The sequence below is a fragment of the Ascaphus truei genome, chromosome 3 (genome assembly GCF_040206685.1).
Source record: "Ascaphus truei isolate aAscTru1 chromosome 3, aAscTru1.hap1, whole genome shotgun sequence".
In the NCBI taxonomy this organism is placed as follows: Eukaryota; Metazoa; Chordata; class Amphibia; order Anura; family Ascaphidae; genus Ascaphus; species Ascaphus truei.
The window spans coordinates 153,430,764-153,451,794 of record NC_134485.1 but is presented as its reverse complement, the minus strand read 5'-3'; the positions used below and the strand labels follow the sequence as shown (position 1 = coordinate 153,451,794).

The following is a 21,031-nucleotide window of genomic DNA, read 5'->3' as shown; positions in this document are numbered from 1 at the left end:
AGGATGAGTTGGCGCAAGGCATACAGAGTTTTTGGAACGATGTACTCACCGTGGAACGATGAAATAAATATATTGACCATATTGCAACTGTGTTGCCCATTGTGATCGCGCATAATGGGCAAGCATCAGGAAGGTAGTATGGTATAGTACTGTACTGTAGTATTGTAAGTACAGTATGATACAGGTAAGTATGGCACAGATTTTTTTTCCCTGAGAGAGCAGCACCAGCCATCTGGTAACAAAGTATTTAACAGTAGTCACAGTATACAGTATACAGTAGTTCCAGTATAGACTAGTTTGACAGTACTAACTGCATGCTGTTGTCCAATATGGAGTAGCTATACAGTACACAATGCCATAATACAGTATGCACCTAACTGCTCAATTATTTTCTTTCCAGAGAGAGCAGCACCAGCCATCTGGTTACAAAGTATTTAACAGTAGTCACAGTATACAGTAGTTCCAGTATAGACTAGTTTGACAATACTATACAGCACACAATGCCATAATACAGTATGCACATAACTGCACTATTTTTTTGTATTCTCAGAAAAAAAGGATGGACTGGGGGAGAGGGTGGGTATCGTGTAAAGTTTGTGTACAGTATCTAAACTGCAGTCATGATGTACACAAAACCTCTCTTCTCTCAATGAACTACTGTACTGTACACAGAATGAGGAAGAAGACAAAGACGGAAAAAATTATATTATATATATATTATTATATATTATATATTATTAATTAATGTGCATTATTCATGATTATCCACCGGCCCTCAATTTTCATCTGACAGAAGAACTGAATAAAGATTGCATTTTGTATTATTCATGATTATTTTTATATTTGTATTTTTTGTTCCTGATAAAATAAAATAAATATTTCTTTACATTCATGATAATCATAATCATTGACAACCCCCTCCCCCACACACCTACACCAAAGAAAAAGAAAGAATGACAAAAAGTGGTAATTTACTGCATCAACAACATGAATCAGATAATGGGTTTTTTAACTCTCAATTTCACAGTGCTGTGCAAATCAGATTTACATATCAAATTTGAGAGGGATTATCAAAAGCGTTACTGTAAACAAAGCCTCAAAGGGTTGGGGGGGTGGATGGGTGAGTCATGCGCAGTAATCATCAGCTAGCTCCCTTCCCAAAGAGGATTACAGAGAGGTCACTCTAAGCCAACAATAGGAAAATTAGGCACGCAGGTGCAGAGAGGTGATGCTCGGCTAGGGACGGACTATTAAAAACACAATGGCAAGCTTTAGAAACGGAATGGCTCTGGAGAGGTGTCTGTCGATAAGAGGTTCAAATCCTTGAGCGAGCCTTGTGTGTGCGTGGGGGAGGGGGGTACAGCGTATAGCTGCATGAAGGATTAGCTGTACTGCAGTTCAAAGAAATGGCATATTTTCAAAAGGCAGGTCATCATAATAATTTGATCCCTACACCCCCAAATACATAAAAAGCACACAAATCAACCATGTACAGTCAAACGCACAGTGTCGCAGTCAAAAGCTACAGCACAGATTGAATATCGTAATATCAAGATGGTTTAGGCAGGCTTGTGGAGAAAATAAAAATTGAGGAGAATTTTTGTTTTTGGTCCTCACTCTTGAACTTCGCAAGCAAGCAGTGGTGAAGTTACAGATGCATGCGCAGTAATCATCAGCTATCAAGCAGAAATGTGATTGAAACCAGAAAAACACACATTCAAAGGAATGGTGTGGGAGAGGTGTGCTGTACTATAGATAAGATAAGAAGTTGAAATACTGCAGTGCAGTAAATTATCCTGTGTGTGTGCGGGGGCGAGCGAGGGGAGAGCGCTGGAAATGCCAAAATGTGATACTGTTACAGTACTGTACTCGCCTATGCGTTTCAACAATTTTCAAATGAGACATACAGTACAGCACTGCAAATGCATGTATAAATATGCAAACTGTGTACTGACGTAGGCTGAACTGCTAAAGTATTAGAATTCGAAGACAACAGATCGCGAACGCCCCCCTGAGTTTTTAGAAGGTATTGCAGTATTGCAGACAGCGCTAATAAAATGCTAATATGACGAGCGCTAAAATACCGCAATACACTCCGGACCAAAAAAAAATGCATCTGCCCGCGGTTATCAGAGTTGTGTCTGTTTTCAAAGATAAATACTTTTACATATTCACTCTTTTCTGTTGTTATGCAGATAACTTACAGGTTATCACAGGTACTTTACAGGAACAAATCCTCCCTAAGTCTCCTGGTCAGAAAGCGTATTGCACAGCAGATGCTAATGCCAATTATTGACTATGGAGACATAGTATATGGCTCGGCTCCTCAAACCCACCTTAGCAAACTTGACACCCTCTACAATTCAATTTGTCGTTTTGTTCTCCAATGCAACTACAACACACATCACTGCGAAATGCTCAAAGAACTAGATTGGTCATCACTAGAGTCTAGGCGCAAAGTTCACCTTTCCTGTCTCACCCTCAAATACTTTCTGGGCAAGCTACCCAGCTACCTGAACAAGCTCCTCACCCCTACCACATGCAGTACCTATCACCTGAGATCAGACTCCAAAAGACTATTCATGGTCCCAAGACTCAACAAAGTATCCGGACGTTCCTCCTTCTCCTTCCGTGCACCCCAAAACTGGAACAACCTACCAGAGGCTCTCATATCCACCACCAGCTTAAGTTCTTTCAAATCTAAGGCTGTCTCACACTTTAATCTGGTCTGTAACTGTTTCATACGCTCATAATATATATTTTCTTTAACTGTGCATGCAATGTCTTGTATATAATGTATACCTTGTTCATTTATGTAACTGTATTTGTAACCATGTATTATTTGTTTTACTCTGTGCCCAGGACATACTTGAAAACGAGAGGTAACTCTCAATGTATTACTTCCTGGTAAAATATTTTATAAATAAATAAAATAAAAAAATAAACTTTTCCTTGATCAAATTAAAGAAAATGTATGAAATTCATCTTAACTAATACACATGCAAAAGATAATCACATTTTATTTCTAGAATAATGAACAACATTTTGATGCTCCTACCTGAAGCATTCCAAGTTGTAATCTATAGTATAAATCAGCTGCAGTGGGAGTTGATAAAATTAATAATCTTCTTTTTTCATAGAACTGATCCAGAAAGACGGCTGCATTCCTTACTCCAACATTAATGTTCATGACTGCATTGTATAAAAAGAATTCCAGTAAATAAAAACATATTTAAAATAATAAAATATTACCAAAAACAATGTTGTTGAAATTTTAATTTCCACTTTTTCGATAAGACGGTACACCAGTAAATCTTTCGAATTTTTACTTATTAGTTACTGTCTGCATTACCCTCACCCGCCTAGCGATTGGTAAAAAATATCAAGACACAGGACAATGAGCTTAGAGGTTTTTTAAGTCATTACTGCCACTTCCTGCTTCCCAAGTGGGGAGGCTGGTGACGTCCCTGGATCATCGCAGTTCGTGTATCAATGATGCGAACAATATTTGTCACCACAGAGTGCAAGAAGAGGCTCTGAGACTCCTCATCTGGTGTCAGAAGTGCAGTGCTTTAAAAGACAGTAGGGAATTGACTAGGGCATACCTCCCCTCCCCTCCTGTCTGATCACTGTTTGTAATTGGAGAAGGGCTAGCTCTCAGTATCTTATGAGCACCCTTTAGCCAGTTACCATCAAGCTAACTGAGCATCCTTTGCTATAGCCACTCAGAGTTTCAGTTAAAGTGGCAGGAACGGATCACAGGGGCTTAGCAGCGACTGCAACATCCATCACATATCTGCTTCACCATTTAGCTAATAGAGAATGTGTTGTTGCCACTCGGTTCTATTTATAATGTCAGTAATGGATAGTAGGGGCTGAACTGATACTGTAATATCAAGCACTTTCCTGCTGTTCTATTACTATAGACTCACTACACTTCTATTATTACAGCATCACTGTCTCGAGCCACTTAACATTTACTTGTGTCGGATAACCGAGGACTGCCTGTACGTGTGGTGTGCAGAGTATATATGTCGCCATCAATGTAAGATAAATAAATAAATCTAGCTGTCCCCCAAAGATATAGGGGAATAGAGAGTAAACTCAGAGTATACAAAATGCCAATACCTTGTATATACTGTAGAAGTACAGTATATTAGAATAGGGTAATGCAGTTGATGTGGTCTACTTAGATTTTGCAAAGGCTTTTAATACGGTTTTACACAAGAGGTTGGTGTACAAAATAAAGAAAACTGGACTCTGTAATAACATATGCACCTGGATTGAAAACTGGTTAAAGGACAGACAACAGAGTGTTGTCATAAATGGAACTTTTTCAAGTTGGGCTAAAGTCGTGAGTGGAGTACCTCAGGGATCGGTACTGGGACCCCTGCTTATTAACTTGTTTATTAATGACCTTGAGGTTGGCATCGAGAGCAATGTCTCCATCTTTGCTGATGATACAAAATTGTGTAAGGTAATAGAATCAGAGCAAGATATAATTTCTCTTCAGAAGGACTTGGAGAGACTGGAAACGTGGGCAGGTAAATGGCAGATGAGGTTTAATACAGATAAATGTAAGGTTATGCATTTGGGATGCAAGAATAAAAAGACAACTTACAAATTAAATGGAGATACAGTATATTGGGGGAATCCTTGGTGGAGAAGGATGTAGGAGTGCTTGTAGACAGCAGGCTTAGCAATAGTGCCCAAAGTCATGCAGTAGCTGCAAAGGCAAACAAGATTTTATCTTGCATCAAACGGGCAATGGATGGAAGGGAAATAAACATAATTATGCCCCTTTATAAAGCATTAGTAAGACCACACCTTGAATATGGAGTACAATTTTGGGCACCAATCCTAATAAAAAACATTATGGAACTAGAGAGAGTGCTGAGAAGAGACACCAAATTAATAAAGGGGATGGACATGTATGTATTTCCATACACGAAACGCGTAGGAGGGTGCTTACCTTCGTTTATTTTATGGATTAATAAAGGATTATTCTTCAGCTAGTTTTTGGTGACCCACTCCTTTGGCTGTGCGCCAGTTCTTCTTTCTCTCATTTTAACCTGGTCTGTAACTGTTACATACATCCTGTCTATCTCTGTCTATGGAGTGAGACACCTCTTTTCTCTGATGTCTGAAATATACTGCATTGCATTGCTTTGCAATATATACCTGACATCTTCAATATCCTATGACTAACACGAGCCAGCATTACAGCCAGTTAGCGCATGGATAATGCTTATTCCGACGTTAGCCGGATAACGCCAAGTTAGCCATATGCAAACTGGTGGCCTAATGGATGTTCGTTTTGCATAAAATTAGCTTTGGTATAGCCCAGGTTATTGACTTTCGCTTCCTATATTGCTCAGGCAATATAGAAAGCCAAAGTTGCTCACTTTAGAACCCTGAACAAGGCCAAACATGTTCTGCCACAACGTAAAATAAGTACTAAAACAAGAAAAGGAACCTAGTTTGGGCCCTCTCCCGATAAACTGGATGATTTGTATAATAATTAAAAATATTATTTAATATCAACAAAGCGCATAAAATATAGGGTATTAAAAGCAACAGGGAATCAGTTATGATCCCAGTACGAGTACTAAGGTAGGACTCTGGATCAGGTATAAATACGTGTGGTGTGCAGAGTATATATGTCGCCATCAATGTAAGATAAATAAATAAATCTAGCTGTCCCCCAAAGATATAGGGGAATAGAGAGTAAACTCAAGAGTATACAAAATGCCAATACCTTATATATAGAAGTATATTAGAATAGGGTAATGCAGTTGATGTGGTCTACTTAGATTTTGCAAAGGCTTTTAATACGGTTTCACACAAGAGGTTGGTGTACAAAATAAAGAAAACTGGACTCTGTAATAATATATGCACCTGGATTGAAAACTGGTTAAAGGACAGACAACAGACGGTTGTCATAAATGGAACTTTTTCAAGTTGGGCTAAAGTCGTGAGTGGAGTACCTCAGGGATCGGTACTGGGACCCCTGCTTTTTAACTTGTTTATTAATGACCTTGAGGTTGGCATCGAGAGCAAAGTCTCCATTTTTGCTGATGATACAAAATTGTGTAAGGTAATAGAATCAGAGCAGGATGTAATTTCTCTTCAGAAGGACTTGGAGAGACTGGAAACGTGGGCAGGTAAATGGCAGATGAGGTTTAATACAGATAAATGTAAGGTTATGCATTTGGGATGCAAGAATAAAAAGGCAACTTACAAATTAAATGGAGATATATTGGGGGAATCCTTGGTGGAGAAGGATTTAGGAGTGCTTGTAGACAGCAGGCTTAGCAATAGTGCCCAAAGTCATGCAGTAGCTGTAAAGGCAAACAAGATCTTATCTTGCATCAAACGGGCATTGGATGGAAGGGAAGTAAACATAATTATGCCCCTTTATAAAGCATTTACAAAGACCACACCTTGAATATGGAGTACAATTTTGAGCACCAATCCTAAGAAAAGACATTATGGAACTAGAGAGAGTGCACAGAAAAGCCACCAAATTAATAAAGGGGTATGGACACTCTAACTTATGAGGAGAGGCTAGCTAAATTAGATTTATTTACATTAGAAAAGGCGTCTAAGAGGGGATATGATAACTACATACAAATATATTCGGGGACAATACAAGGAGCTTTCAAAAGAACTGTTCATAGGACTCGGGACATCCCTTAAGGTTGGAGGAAAGGATATTTCACCAGCAACAAAGGAAAGGGTTCTTTACAGTATGGGCAGTTAAAATGTAGAATTCATTACCCATGGAGACTGTGATGGCAGATACAATAGATTTATTCAAAAAAAGGTTGGACATCTTTTTAGATGGGAAAGGTATACAGGGATATACCAAATAAGTATACATGGGAAGGATGTTGATCCAGGGATTAATCCGATTGCCAATTCTTGGAGTCAGGAAGGAATTTATTTTTCCCCTTATGAGATCATTGGATGATATGACTCTGGGGTTTTTTGTTTGCCTTCCTCTGGATCAATTAGTAAGTATAGATATAGGATAAAGTATCTGTTGTCTAAATTTAGCATAGGTTGAAGTTGATGGACGTACGTCTTTTTTCAACCTCATCTACTATGTAACTATGTAACTATAATAGTTGGGTAGTGGCAATAATGGTTCTTAACTAATGCAGATGCTAGCCGATATTGTCCACCTCACAGAGTTTGTTTAATGTGATGATAGCCTCACTAAGCCAGTAGCACTGATCTCTTTAGGGTCTGTACACTAAATGATAGTGAAATACTTATACATAGAGGAATGATAAAAATACTGGATACAAACCTCTGTACAATCCATGTAATTGAGAGAGGTAAATGTCACCCGGTGTTTAGGCAGACTATAACCACTAATAAGCCTGTAGGGCAGGCTAGCGGTGGAAAGAAGATAAGGATTAGACAACGAGTGAACTTAAAATATTGAGGCTCTGCATTAGAAACAGTTGTGTTAGTGTATAAGTAACCAAACTGGCACAATGTCCCCAAATTGAGTTCTCAGATGAACTTCCAGCGGGGTTCAGTTGGGGTAATCAGGTGTAGGAACCCTGTAGGTATAGGAGGTGATAGGTAGAAATTCGCAACTATACTGTTCTCATAATAATATCACAGAGTAGTTGCAAAGTGTTCCTCCAAATATCCCATAGCACACAGTAAGTGCTAATAAAGCAGTTCTGACTGAAAAGTATAAGGCTGTAATTAGGTGGTGTTTAATGTGATGACCGACAGCTATTACTAGCCCTTGAAGTCCAAGCTTTCTCTGTCACACGTATGTGAGGTCTTCCAGCAGCAGCAGGAAAAATCGTGGAGCACAACCGAGAAAACGAAGCAGGGTAGACGTGGTGTGGTGACTTCAAAGAATTTTATTCAAACAGACAGGTGTAGCTGGTGGATCATCTCATTATCTTGCTCTGTCACACCACTATCTTTTAATAGAATTCAAAGCAAGCCATTAAACCTTCAGTATCAGGACAGTTTTGCCTGGGCACCAGACTAAAGTCTTCAGTGTTCACATGAGCCACGGGGCTGTTGAATGGGAGCAAGTAAGAGTTTGTCAGTTATAGAGTAGGTTGGATCAACTAGTATAATCCTATATCTTGATATGATCCAATGTAGTAGAGTAGAAGACAGAATTTAGTAAATGTCCATAGAAAGTCCAATGGGCTACTACTGAATGATTAAGTTGGCCATTGGTGAAAAGCAGGTAGCTAGAAGGTTATACTGGATAGGTAAGAGATCTATCCTGATGGTCCTGAGAGATAATTGGGAGATTTTAAACATAGATAGAAAAGGCCATAACTGCAGTCTAGGTCCATAATATGGTATAAGTAGCACACAGATTTAAATGCCATGAAGAATACGGTGTAAGACTTGACGGATTTTGATAGAGGATGCGAGTATTCATTGAGAAAATATCCTGAATATGTGACATGGTTGAAGCAAGATTAACGAGAAGGTCCTGAGACAGTGCAGGATTGCTGGATGGATGATTTGGAAAGATGTTGAGTAGAGGCTTGATCATGACTAAGATGGGCGAGGAAGGCCGACTGATAAATAGTTTTACTTCTTGGTGGCAGCGGAATGAGAAATGTCTCTTAATTAAGGAACAGACCATTAAATTGCATTGTCAAAAATGTAAGTGTGAGGTATAGATTATTGAGAAAGCCTACTTCTGGAACCAACAAGGAGTTCGATAAAGGATGTGATATATTCGGGCAGTTAAGTACAGCTAGTAGAAGAAACTACAGGTGATGGATGAAGAGAAATTGGAGAGATGAGAGGTCCTTGCAGATGGTAACCAACCAACTGTTTAACCTGATCACCACAACTGCTGTAGTTCTGCCTACTGTACATTTTTTTTTGTGATGCTACAAAGTGTACAGTAGATAGGGGCATTTGTTTGTATCTGAGAAGTGCTGGATATGGGAACTGACATGTTCACGTACAGTAGTAACCTCAACTTTAGAAGGGAAGTGCAGGTCCTGGCAGATGGTATGACCAACTATTTAACCTGTTCACTGGATCTAGGAGAAAGGGAAGGGGACATGGATTGGCTGCTGTCGGAATCAAAGCTAGAAGATGTGGCAAGAAAGGTAGGGGAAGATCGCAGTTGCCTCTTGAGCTTCAGAAAGAAGGAGAGAATCGCTAGCATAAATAAGTAGAAACCGAAAAATTGATGAATGGTCTTTAAACTTTGGAATTAAATATGAGCTTTTGTATCAGTCCAGTGGAATGACGATTCTTTGCTTTTTGCACCTTTTATAACAACTAGCTATCTGGATCTGCAAGCACCCGTGGCAGTAATGACAGAACTTCTTCAAGAATTGTGAGCGCTCTTTTGAATATTTGTGATTTATAGCATAAATATGTACCATACTGAACATTAAGAGGTTAATGTGTGCAGTGTCACCTAATGAAAACTAAAACAACAGTGCATTCCTGTGCTTGTATGAGCTCCTGCACCGAGTTCCATGATGGACCTGTTTTCATGGAGGGAACAGAAAGCTGCACATGGAAAGGGGGTTTAGGATATGACTGTTGAATAAAACTGTCTCTGTGTGTTCTCTATCACAGACACCTCTGTAAAAGCAGCAAAGTTACCTGTGATTTTAAAAGACTAGCTTTGGAGTCTCCCTCCAACAAAAACAAAAAGGGCACCAACAAGCAAAGTATGAGAAGAGCCTGGAGCTGCAGGGGAGCTGGGAAGTTGAAACTAGGAACAGGTAAGCTGCCGGCTACACTCACTGACGAAATGAACGGGCTCAGGTTAGTGGCAGGATGGTATTTAAAGCAATTGTGGCAGGTGCCTCTAGCCAACTCCTCAAATATAGGCTACAGCCTTACAATTATATAAATAATGTGCATCATAAATCTTTTATTTACAAAAAATGTGCTCAAATACAATATTTTTCTAGCAGACAGTGTTATACTTACAGGAACAAGTTGGTTCTGCTCCGGACCAAGCTAAATTAAATTGACAAACACGGGCTGAGCTTCCTTGCAATTCATATCCGCCAACGCAGAAATATTCGCAGGTTGCACCATAGTTATCTCCATCTCCTGAACACTTGATATATCCATTTTCTGGAGCATTCAATTTACCACAGCGCCTGACTTGGTGGAAAGACAAACAAATTATAGAAACATATTTCTTCAAAATAAATTGCAAAAACAATTCCAATATCTATATCTTCAGAACCACTAGGCTTTTGGGACATTCCCTAGAAGTCATAAAGGGACCTTTATCAAGACCCTGTTATAGATTGAAATGTTGAACACATAATAAACACCTGCTAACTATTCCACAAGTCCTGTGAGTGCAAAATCTCTTCATTGTTGATGTATTTCAGCCCTCATCGATTCACCCAAATGATTGACCACCGGATAACCTCAAGTGCCTTACTATCATATATATATTTGGGTCCAGTAATTTAAGACAGCACACTGCAAGTAGTCATCCAGTCAAAAAAAATTGTATTGGTACAAAGGGCACCGCAACCAGGAACAGACGAGACCAAAGTGGAGATGTTTGGCCATAATGCACAGCGCCACGTTTGGCGAAAAACAAACACAGCATATCAGCACAAACACCTCATACCAACTGTAAAGCACGGTGGTGGAGGGGTGATGATTTGGGCTTGTTTTGCAGACACAGGGCTTGGGAACCTTGCAGTCATTGAGTCGACCATGAACTCCTCTGTATACCAAAGTATTCTAGAGTCAAATCAGAGGCCATCTGTCCGACAGCTAAAGCTTGGCCGAAATTGGATCATACAACAGGACAATGATCCCAAGCACACCAGCAAATCTACAACAGAATGGCTGAAAAAGATAAGAATCAAGGTGTTGCAATGGCCCAGTCAAAGTCCAGACCTCAACCCGATTGAAATACTGTGGCAGGACCTTAACAGAGCTGTGCATAAACAAATGCCCACAAACCTCAATGAACTGAAGCAACGTTGTAAAGAAGAGTGGGCCAAAATTCCTCCACACCGATGTGAGAGACTGATAAAGTCATACAGAAAACGATTACTTCAAGTTATTGCTGCTAAAGGTGGTTCTACAAGCTATTGAATCATAAGGTATACTTAGTTTTTCACACATGGCTTCTCCATTTTGGCTTTATTTTTGTTAAATAAATCATGACACAGTGTAATATGTCATGTGTTGTTGTTCACCGGAGGTTGTATTTACCTAATTTTAAGACCTGCTAAGGAAAAGATGATTGTTATTATGTCCTGATATGTAAAACCATAGAATCCAAAGAGGGTGTACTTTCTTTTTCACACAACTGTATACTGTATAGTACAAAAATCAGCTCTATTCCCTTTTATATACTTTTTTTATGCGTGATACAATCCTGTTTGCAGCTACTGCCTGACATACAGCACTATTGAAATGCCTTCTATCTACAATCACTCCTAAATCGTTCTCCATCACAGGTTGACCTACTGAATATTTGTCCCTATTAAGTTTGTAAGTAGAATATTTACTCATGATTCACAAATGAAAACCCCCTTTGTTTCCTGTATTAAATGTTATCTTGACAAAGGTCCATGTTTGTACCAAAACTTTGATTAGTCCACCAATAAAAGTTTATATATTTTCACACATACCTACAGAGTGCTGGACTTCCGTGACAGGATTATTTTCTTCATAAAATATTACTTGCCTACACTTCCAGTTTATCCAAGCCTATATGCAGAGAAATTGCATCCTGCTCTGCTTTTACACATATACATTATTTAGTGTAATCATCAAATATGGAGCCCCCCTCTATACCCAGGTCTAGGTCATTAATAAATACATTAGAAAGTAGTGGATCTATACAGAACTGTGAGGTATTCCACTTACAACTCTCTCCCAGTCTGAATATCTTCCATTGATGGCATTTCTCAGTTGCCAATCTTTCAACTAGTTCTCAATTCTAGTAAAAATACTGATAACCAGACCAATTTCCCTAATTTGTAACATTAAAGCAGCAATCCCAGCTGCTTGTTTTAACATTTTATTGATTTATTCAGAGCACTGGAAACAGGAGATCCTCTGGAGTTGAACCGTGCTATTTTTTTTAGCTCCAGGGACCCCCTGTCTCTCAATATAGTTACCACGGTTATCCTTCCTTTTCAGAAAGTAAAAATGGCTGCAAAATCTTGTAGGTCCCGTGGGCCAATAGAATCATATAAATAGCCTTTGCAAAAATCTACATAAACTAAATCAACTGTACTTCTCTTATCTATATACCTACTTACTGTACTTCAAGGAAATTAATATGATTAGTTTGGCAATACCTACATCCCCTCTGGAACCATGCTGCCAATTACGATGAATTGTATTATCTGGATTTCCTGAATATCATCTATTAATAAAACTTCAAACAGTTTCCCCAGTTGTGTTGCTAATAACTGTGAACATAATCCCTTTATGAAATGTGTAGGAGATGTGTCCAGATATATGAATGGAGACCGTTTTAAAGGTGAAACTAAAATAAGGCTTGATTGCTCCTGTTCCTTTAACACAGAAAAACTTCAAAATAAACAAAATAAAGGCCTTCACCGCTTTGGAGAATATCTACACCTTTACTCCAGCCCTCTCTAACTAGGTAGGTAGTTAATCTAATTACCACCCCAAACACACACACACACACACACACACACACACACACACACACACACACACACACACACACACACACACACACACACACATATATACACATACAACAGTCCAACAAGAAAGCCTCTTATCTGGTCTTGCAGGGAGGGGCCTTTCTGCTCTCCTGGGTCTGCATCCTTATGTGCTATGGAAATGTCCATGTCCAGATATAGAGGTCTTGTCCGCTTGTCTTGCTGTTAGCATACAGTCCTTCTGTGTGCATCAAGACATATTTTCCTCTGTTGAGACCAGTTGTGGGCTAAGGAAATTTTCTTCCTGTTTCATAGAGAACAGTTCTAATCAGCCAGGTGGAGTCTGGTTGATTGTCTGTGCAATTAACGAGCACACTGCTGGATTTAGAGACAGTTTTTCTCAACAGTGATAAGTCCATGTTACATACCTTCCCTGTTTGTAGGAAGTTCAGTCTTACCACGGTCAAAGCCCATCCTTCTACTCGCACTCGAGATATCTCTGTGGCTCGAATGAGAGTGGATGGAGTACGAGAACCCTCAGTCCCGCCCCTACCTCCAGGTTATTAGTGTTTCCTCCAGAAGGTGCTTGAGATCAGCACTCCTCAGTAGCTTGAGGAGGACTTTTTCCAAATACAGTCTTTCTATGGACCGCGTGGTCATGAGATTTTCCCTGAGTTGGACAATCCTCTCTTTGTAGGCAGACTGTATGGCGACAGTCGCAGAGTGTTTACGCAAATAGTTTTCTCTCGCCATCTTTTCCATGGACTTCATTTTAGCACTAAATGTCCATTCCATGTAATCCTTGCTCAGGTCTTGCAAAGCCTCTGTCAACTTACTTTTGAATTCTGTCTGATGTCCGGAATCTATTTCTACTATCCTAGACTCATGCCATTTCATGGTATCATTTAAGAGCGTTCAAGAATAGCTATTGGAGTTTTCAGCTCTTGAAGCTGTCCTTCTGCAATTCTTTTTTCACTCAATTCAGTTGCCGGTTCAGCTTCTTTGGAATGGAGTTGCGATTCCACATCCATTTTCAGAAAATGTCTTATCTTTTCAGCTTCATCAGATAAGGATTCTTCTTGTTTTGATTCTGCACTCATACCTTTGTTTGCTGCCTTTTCGGCAGCTGAAGGTTTAGCTAGTGCTTGCTCAGGCAGTTAAAACTTTGCAATCTCGTTTTGCAGTTGAGCGGTGTCCCCAGCTCTCACTGTACCCTTGTCTTCATGGACATTAGTCGCTGTGGGATACCGACGCTTGGGCAGGGCCAATAACTTTTCCTGTAGTGGAGACACATGTACTTTACTGGTACGCAGCGCCTCACTCTGTTTTAATTCTGTAACCTTTTTCTCCGACTTCATCTTTTCAGACTGCAAGGTTGTAACCACTGACGGTAAAGTCTTTGCATACTCTCTCTCTCCCTGCAGTACTGTAATCTAATTTCTCAGTCTTTCAAGCTCTTCAACTTCTAGGCTTTTCTGCAAGTTTACACAACGCAAGACATTTCACACCGCTCACTCATGAGTAATAAACAATTTCAATGAATATAGTTTACAAGTGTCAATTAATAACACAAATGAGTGCTACCAATGTACAGAAGTTAATCGTATTAACAATTGAATGAACACGTGACACAGTCACAAGAACATTCACAGAAGTACATTTTTGGTGCACATCACAATAGTAATTTTTAATTTTTGTGAATAGATATAGTGAAAAAGTAAAAATAAAAATAAAATATTGTTAAAACACGTTGAGCTGATGTTACTGATCCCAGACCAACAACACTAATGAAAAGTGACTTCACAAGAACTGCCAGGTACTGAGACCTTAATGTGCTAATCACTGTTTGAACCTCCTGCTAGATGTTCATTAATCAAGTTTCAAACCTGCCAATCAATGCGAAATCACTGATGCAAAATATAAAGGAGCGTCATCACACATATATAGCATGTGCCATAGTAAAACATTAGCTTAGCAGGCTGTGTACTACTGCAAATTTAGCAGTCCGTTTGAGCAATAATAAATCCAAAAGGTCGGGTTGCACAGTTTATAAGGGGATTCCCTCAGTGGCTAAACTATCATATAAACGCTACTTGCTTTCAAATAGCACAGCTCCAACATCGCTGTCAACTTGACTGGGAGTCCCTGTGACTAGTGACAGACCATGTAGAGATTAGTAAACAACTGCCAACCCGAAATAAGGTAAAGTATCCAGAAATCAATGCTTGATACTTAGCTAAATAGCCGCTGTACTCTGCTCCGCAGCGGTACACAGCACTGCTAGGACACTCCTGCTGTAGACCGGATGTTGTGGGATCAGCTGCTCAACGTGATGTGGCGTCACCACGCCACAGTGCCCACGCCCTACGCATTTCTCTCCAGGCGGAGCTTCGTCAGCCGCCCCTGACGAAGCTCCGCCTGGAGAGAAACGCGTAGGGCGTGGGCACTGTGGCGTGGTGACGCCACATCACGTTGAGCAGCTGATCCCACAACAACCTGTCTACAGCAGGAGCGTCCTAGCAGTGCTGTGTAACGCTGCGGAGCAGAGTACAGCGGCTATTTAGCTAAGTATCAAGCATTGATTTCTTTATACTTTACCTTATTTCGGGTTGGCAGTTGTTTACTAATCTCTACATGGTCTGTCACTAGTCACAGGGACTCCCAGTCAAGTTGACAGCGATGTTGGAGCTGTGCTATTTGAAAGCAAGTAGCGTTTATATGATAGTTTAGCCACTGAGGGAATCCCCTTATAAACTGTGCAACCCGACCTTTTGGATTTATTATTGCTCAAACGGACTGCTAAATTTGCAGTAGTACACAGCCTGCTAAGCTAATGTTTTACTATGGCACATGCTATATATGTGTGATGACGCTCCTTTATATTTTGCATCAGTGATTTCGCATTGATTGGCAGGTTTGAAACTTGATTAATGAACATCTAGCAGGAGGTTCAAACAGTGATTAGCACATTAAGGTCTCAGTACCTGGCAGTTCTTGTGAAGTCACTTTTCATTAGTGTTGTTGGTCTGGGATCAGTAACATCAGCTCAACGTGTTTTAATAATATTTTATTTTTATTTTTACTTTTTACCTTGGTTTTTCACTATATCTATTCACAAAAATTAAAAATTACTATTGTGATGTGCACCAAAAATGTACTTCTGTTAATGTTTTTCTGCAAGTTTAATTCATCCGCGAGAGATCCTCGTTTCTTGAGTGCATCCTGCAATTCTCCTCTTAGGGTCTTTATTTCTTCACTGTGCTTTCTCTGAGCTTGCTTCTACGTATCCTTCATTATATTGTGGAGCACTGTGAATTTCTTTGCCAAGGCCGCAGTGGCTTGCTTCAGTTTCTGGAACTTCTTGTGCTCCCTCTTGTATCGAGTCACCTGGCCCCTAAACTTGGCCCCCAGCGAAGCTCTGGTGTTTTCAGGGTAGCCTTCAGTTCCTCATGCTGCTCTGCGGGGGGACATTGGGTAATCAGATGTTCCTGAAGCACTTGTACTTCTTTAGCAGCCTGCAGATATTCTTCCTGCAGAGTTTGGTGCTTCTCCTCGGCATTCTGGATGTGCGAACGTACACCTTGCAGTTGGTTTTGCAAAAGGTGCTCTGCTTGTGTGTGTTGCTCCAATACTGCAAACTTTTCATCTTCCAATAGTTTCTTTGTTTTTTGTAGCTCGTGCAGCTTTTCCTTCTTTTCTTTGACGTGGTCTGTCAAATCAAATTTTTCTTCTTTCAGCCTTGTATTTTCCCTTTTTGCAGTCTCTGTAATATTCAGTGCCTCCTTTTATGCACTTCTGAGTTGAGACTCCCGGTCTCCTGGCGTAGAGACTTCTATTTCTATGTTGAGGGTTTGAAACTCCTTCTATGATACTTAAAGATCCATAGTAAGGCTGACGATAGCTTTTTAAGAGATTTCCAGCTCCTCAGAGAGACTGAAGTTCCTTTTTAGAGACTTCCAGTTCTGTGAGGCAACTGCTGATCTCTTGGTGTGAGGTATTCAGTGCTATGCGGAGAGTATGAATCTCATTCTGCGATATCTCCACCTCTGTCCGGACACTGTTGACCTCCTGGTGTGAGGCATTCAGTTCTATGCGGAGAGTGTGAACCTCATTCTGAGAAACTTTCACCTCTTTATGGCAATTGCGAACCTCTTGCTGGAAAACTGTAACCTCTTTCAGTGTCTCCTCATTCTTCTGTTTCAGATTAGTAATCATGCCTTGGGCACTCTGTATATTCGGTCATCCACGGTACGAAGTCTCCATTTCCTCTAGGCTGCAGGGCATCTTGGCCCCCCTTTACCTCCGCAGGATCTGCGGACGTGTCTGATCTTTCCATGGTAATTGGAGAACCTCTTTTCTTTTTCTGCCTTTTTTGCTTTGGACGACTCCGTTCCATCAGGGGTACCGGGGTTTCATTCTTTGTTTGAAACTTTAGCAGTTTCACAGAATCCACCATACTTTTCTTGCAAGTTGCATTAGCTGGTTGGAATATTCGGGGTTATAGAGACCTGTTTGTTTTGTGTGTACTGAGTTTAGACACCTACACCATTCTTGGGGTGTTTTGTGGGTGTGACTCGGTTCGGGTTCCCCATAAGAGACATCTTCATCCTTATCCTCATAGGACCGGAAGGGCCAATCTTCCGTGGGGTACAGGGTTAATTACAGGAATGCTGCATCTTGTCCTCCATTTTGGTGTTAACAGGTGTATTTTTCTAGATGTATATAACGGGTAAATCAATGATTAACCCACCAGGCGCTAAGAAATAGTACATTCCTGCTGATTTAATTAATATATTCATGGGAAATAAGCATGGTCAACCCCAGACAGAATAAGTATAATGTGCGTGATATCTCTTCCAGCAACTGGCTCACTGCAAGCACCAAAAGAGTTGAGATAAAAAGACTCACGTGACTGACTTTGGGGTTGTTGACACTATGCCTGTCCTCTCTGGAATGATGTAGCTGCTCCTGCTAGCAGATCTCGGCTTGATGTAGCATAAATGTTGGGACAGATGTGGCGCCCCAGCACTGTGGAACGCCAATGTCCTCTTCACCGCCAACCCTGCATCCGCTCCGGCGCGGTAGGTGGTCACCTGACCGGCGGCATCAGCAAGGCTTCCGGGTTCATCCACAGGAACAGCAAGTGATCTCCAGCAGCTCGGCGTGCAGGCGATGTAGACAGCACTGCAGAAATCCTCCCAAGGGGGGTATGATCGCCGCACAGCCGCAATGAATCAATGAAGGCTGATGTGTGAATGTAGAAAAGCTTTATTCTCACACGGTGCAAGCGAATCGTCTTACGCGTTTCAGCCTGCAAGGCCTTTGTCAAAGAGTGATCCGCTTGCATAAAAGACACCCAGTTATAGTCTGTACAGATTGCCACACCCGTATACTTTGCCCAATGAACAAGCAACAGGTGCATACCATCAGACACCCACAACCTTGATGTCAATTAAAATATAACGCAATAAAATGACCACATAATTATCATCACCATTATGTATGTATCTGATAACCCAGACAATGTGTATAATAATAAGAAAAACAAAATAATGTGTTAATGATGTGGTCATGGTTAAAAACAAAGAATTATATAAATGCACCCAATGTGTTTTGTTAAAGCAGTAAATCCATTATGTTATTGTACTCATATACCCGATTGCATGGAATAAATTGTATACAGAGACAATGAGATATTTTCAAAACCGATATTACCCCTAAGGGGTTAAGGAAAATTGGTAACCATATAAGAGATCACATATTTACAATCAATAATAGAGTCCATAATGACAATACAACATGATAAATCTATCAACACATGGTTAATGGGTATGTTCTAAAACCTTAAGTTAATATAAGGAGGGAACAAGCAGGGGAAAGGAAGGGGGGAGGGGGAAAGGGGTGAGGAGGGGGAAGGGGGGGGGGAAGGGAACAAGGGAGGGGGAAGGGGGAGGGAAAGAGGGGGGGAGCGGGGGGAAAGGGGAAGGGGAGAGGGGGGGCGAAGAGGAGGGAAGGGGAAGAGGGGATGGGACGGACTGTGGGTGGGGAGGAGGGGGGAGGGGGTAAGGAGGGTTCCCCTCTCCCCCTTCCCTCCTCTTCCCCCCCCTCTCCCCTTCCCCTTTCCCCCCGCCTCCCCCCTCTCTTTTCCCCCCCTTTCCCCTCCCTTGTTCCCTTTCCCCCCCTTCCCCCTCCCCACCCCTTTTCCCCTCCCCCCTTCCTTTCCCCTGCTTGTTCCCTCCTTATATTAACTTAAGGTTTTAGAACATACCCATTAACCATGTGTTGATAGATTTATCATGTTGTATTGTCATTATGGACTGTATTATTGATTGTAAATATGTGATCTCTTATATGGTTACCAATTTTCCTTAACCCCTTAGGGGTAATATCGGTTTTGAAAATATCTCATTGTCTCTGTATACAATTTATTCCATGCAATCGGATATATGAGTACAATAACATAATGGATTTACTGCTTTACCAAAAACACATTGGGTGCATTTATATAATTCTTTGTTTTTAACCATGACCACATCATTAACACATTATTTTGTTTTTCTTATTATTATACACATTGTCTGGGTTATCAGATACATACATAATGGTGATGATAATTATGTGGTCATTTTATTGCGTTATATTTTAATTGACATCAAGGTTGTGGGTGTCTGATGGTATGCACCTGTTGCTTGTTCATTGGGCAAAGTATACGGGTGTGGCAATATGTACAGACTATAACTGGGTGTTTTTTATGCAAGCGGGTCACTCTTTCACAAAGGCCTTGCAGGCTGAAACGCGTAAGAGGATTCGCTTGCACCGTGTGAGAATAAAGCTTTTTTTACATTCACACATCAGCCTTCATTGATTCATTGCGGCTGTGCGGCGATCATACCCCCCTTGGGAGGATTTCTGCTGAGGTGTATTTTTTTTCCTGACCTAAGGAGGCGCAATTGCAGCTGTTTTCACTGTATTCACTAGAACCCCAGCTGGTAGTCCTACACGTGAATAGACTTTGCTTGCAGAGTTCGTATCTCTCACAGGCATCTCTGTAGACGTTTTCTTTTTCTTCTTTACTTTGGTAGGTTCTGAAACATCAGTAACACTGTGCACACATTCCTTCTCATCAGTGATACCGGATGTGCACTTGCCAGAAAAACGTCTGTACCTTCCGTGTGTCCACAGTGCATTGCTTGCTGCTGCAGTTCCCTGGCACATTGAAAAAAATATTCCTCTGGCTGCTGCACTTTTTCTGAGGCCACGTAGGGATCATCCTCATCGTCCGAATAAGGCCTGAGTGGACACTGCTCCATGTGGCTGGGTCCTTTACACCAGGAACACATTTTCTTCCCCATTCTTAAAGAGTCTGTATTTGACTTCAGCTGAGTGGCCATTTTAAATTCCATAGGGTTTTTTTTCCCCACAAGTGGTGGAGTAGACTCTGGTCACAGCATCAGTCCCTTGTGGCTAAATGTATGCAACAACAAAAACAAACAAAGATGCCCAAAGCTACTTCCAATGTGACAAAAATACACAGTGGCTCGCATGCTTACAATGCTTTGGCCAAAGGGTTAAACTAAATGACCCTTTTTCAGTAGAATATATAGGTATTGCACTTTGTATTTTTGATAATGGTGAAAGGTGGGGTTGCAGACCTGTCTAAGACATGCAAGTGAGCATACAGTAATATTTCCATTCGCTATATGCTTTGCTGTGGAGGGTTTTTGTCACTTTTTTTACCCACCATAAATTAACTAAGTATGGTAAAACCGATCCCTGCTTCATTTTGCATACCCAGTATAACCAACCCCAGTAGAAACAGTCTATCTGTGGGTGGGTTTACTGGCTATGCATCTTAACCCTGGCTGTGCTCAAAGCTGTGACCATGCAGCACGCTTAAGCCTATAGGGGAACTGTGACAGGGTAAACAAAAGCCACCAGTTATATGCCTGGAAAACCTATGTCTAGTCTGCAGTGCAGCACTGACTAGGTTAACTTCAGCTGGGAACCTCAGGACAATTAGTTGGATCCCAGCTGCCTAATCAAGGTGTGTTAAAACCCAGGCTGTAGACACATGGAGGCTGTCTGTTGAGGAGTGAGGAGTAAGCTGCTAAAGAGATTGCTAAAGAGATTCATGAAACAAGGTCTGAGAAGCAAGGTAGTTGGATTGTGAACTGTCTGTCCCCTGCATAGGAAAAGGGTAACTGCCTGATTTATAGACTGTCTGCTAAAGAGAAACTGTTTTCGTTTGTTGCTGATGAAAAGCTATTTTTGTTTTGTGTGCTGTATATCTTTTAAGGCTACAGTCACGGCCGAGTTTATTCTTACCTTTACCCGGTCTCGGCCGTGACAGATACTGGGCGCGCGCCGAGATGTCTCGT

General features: G+C 40.9%; 1 protein-coding gene across 5 annotated transcripts in view; it reads right to left on the bottom strand.

Moving 5' to 3' along the window:
• The window catches only part of SRPX (sushi repeat containing protein X-linked), a 263,953-nt gene that overhangs the window by 60,760 nt on the left and 182,162 nt on the right, over positions 1–21,031 (bottom strand). For 4 of the 5 annotated variants that reach the window (XM_075589678.1, XM_075589675.1, XM_075589674.1 and 1 more), the window contains 2 exons: positions 9,961–10,140; positions 3,059–3,192 (listed from right to left, as the gene is read on the bottom strand). In XM_075589678.1, coding sequence (XP_075445793.1) covers positions 3,059–3,192; positions 9,961–10,140 — 314 coding nt within the window. The remainder of the gene's footprint in view (positions 1–3,058; positions 3,193–9,960; positions 10,141–21,031) is intronic. The other variant, XM_075589677.1, reaches the window with a different exon arrangement.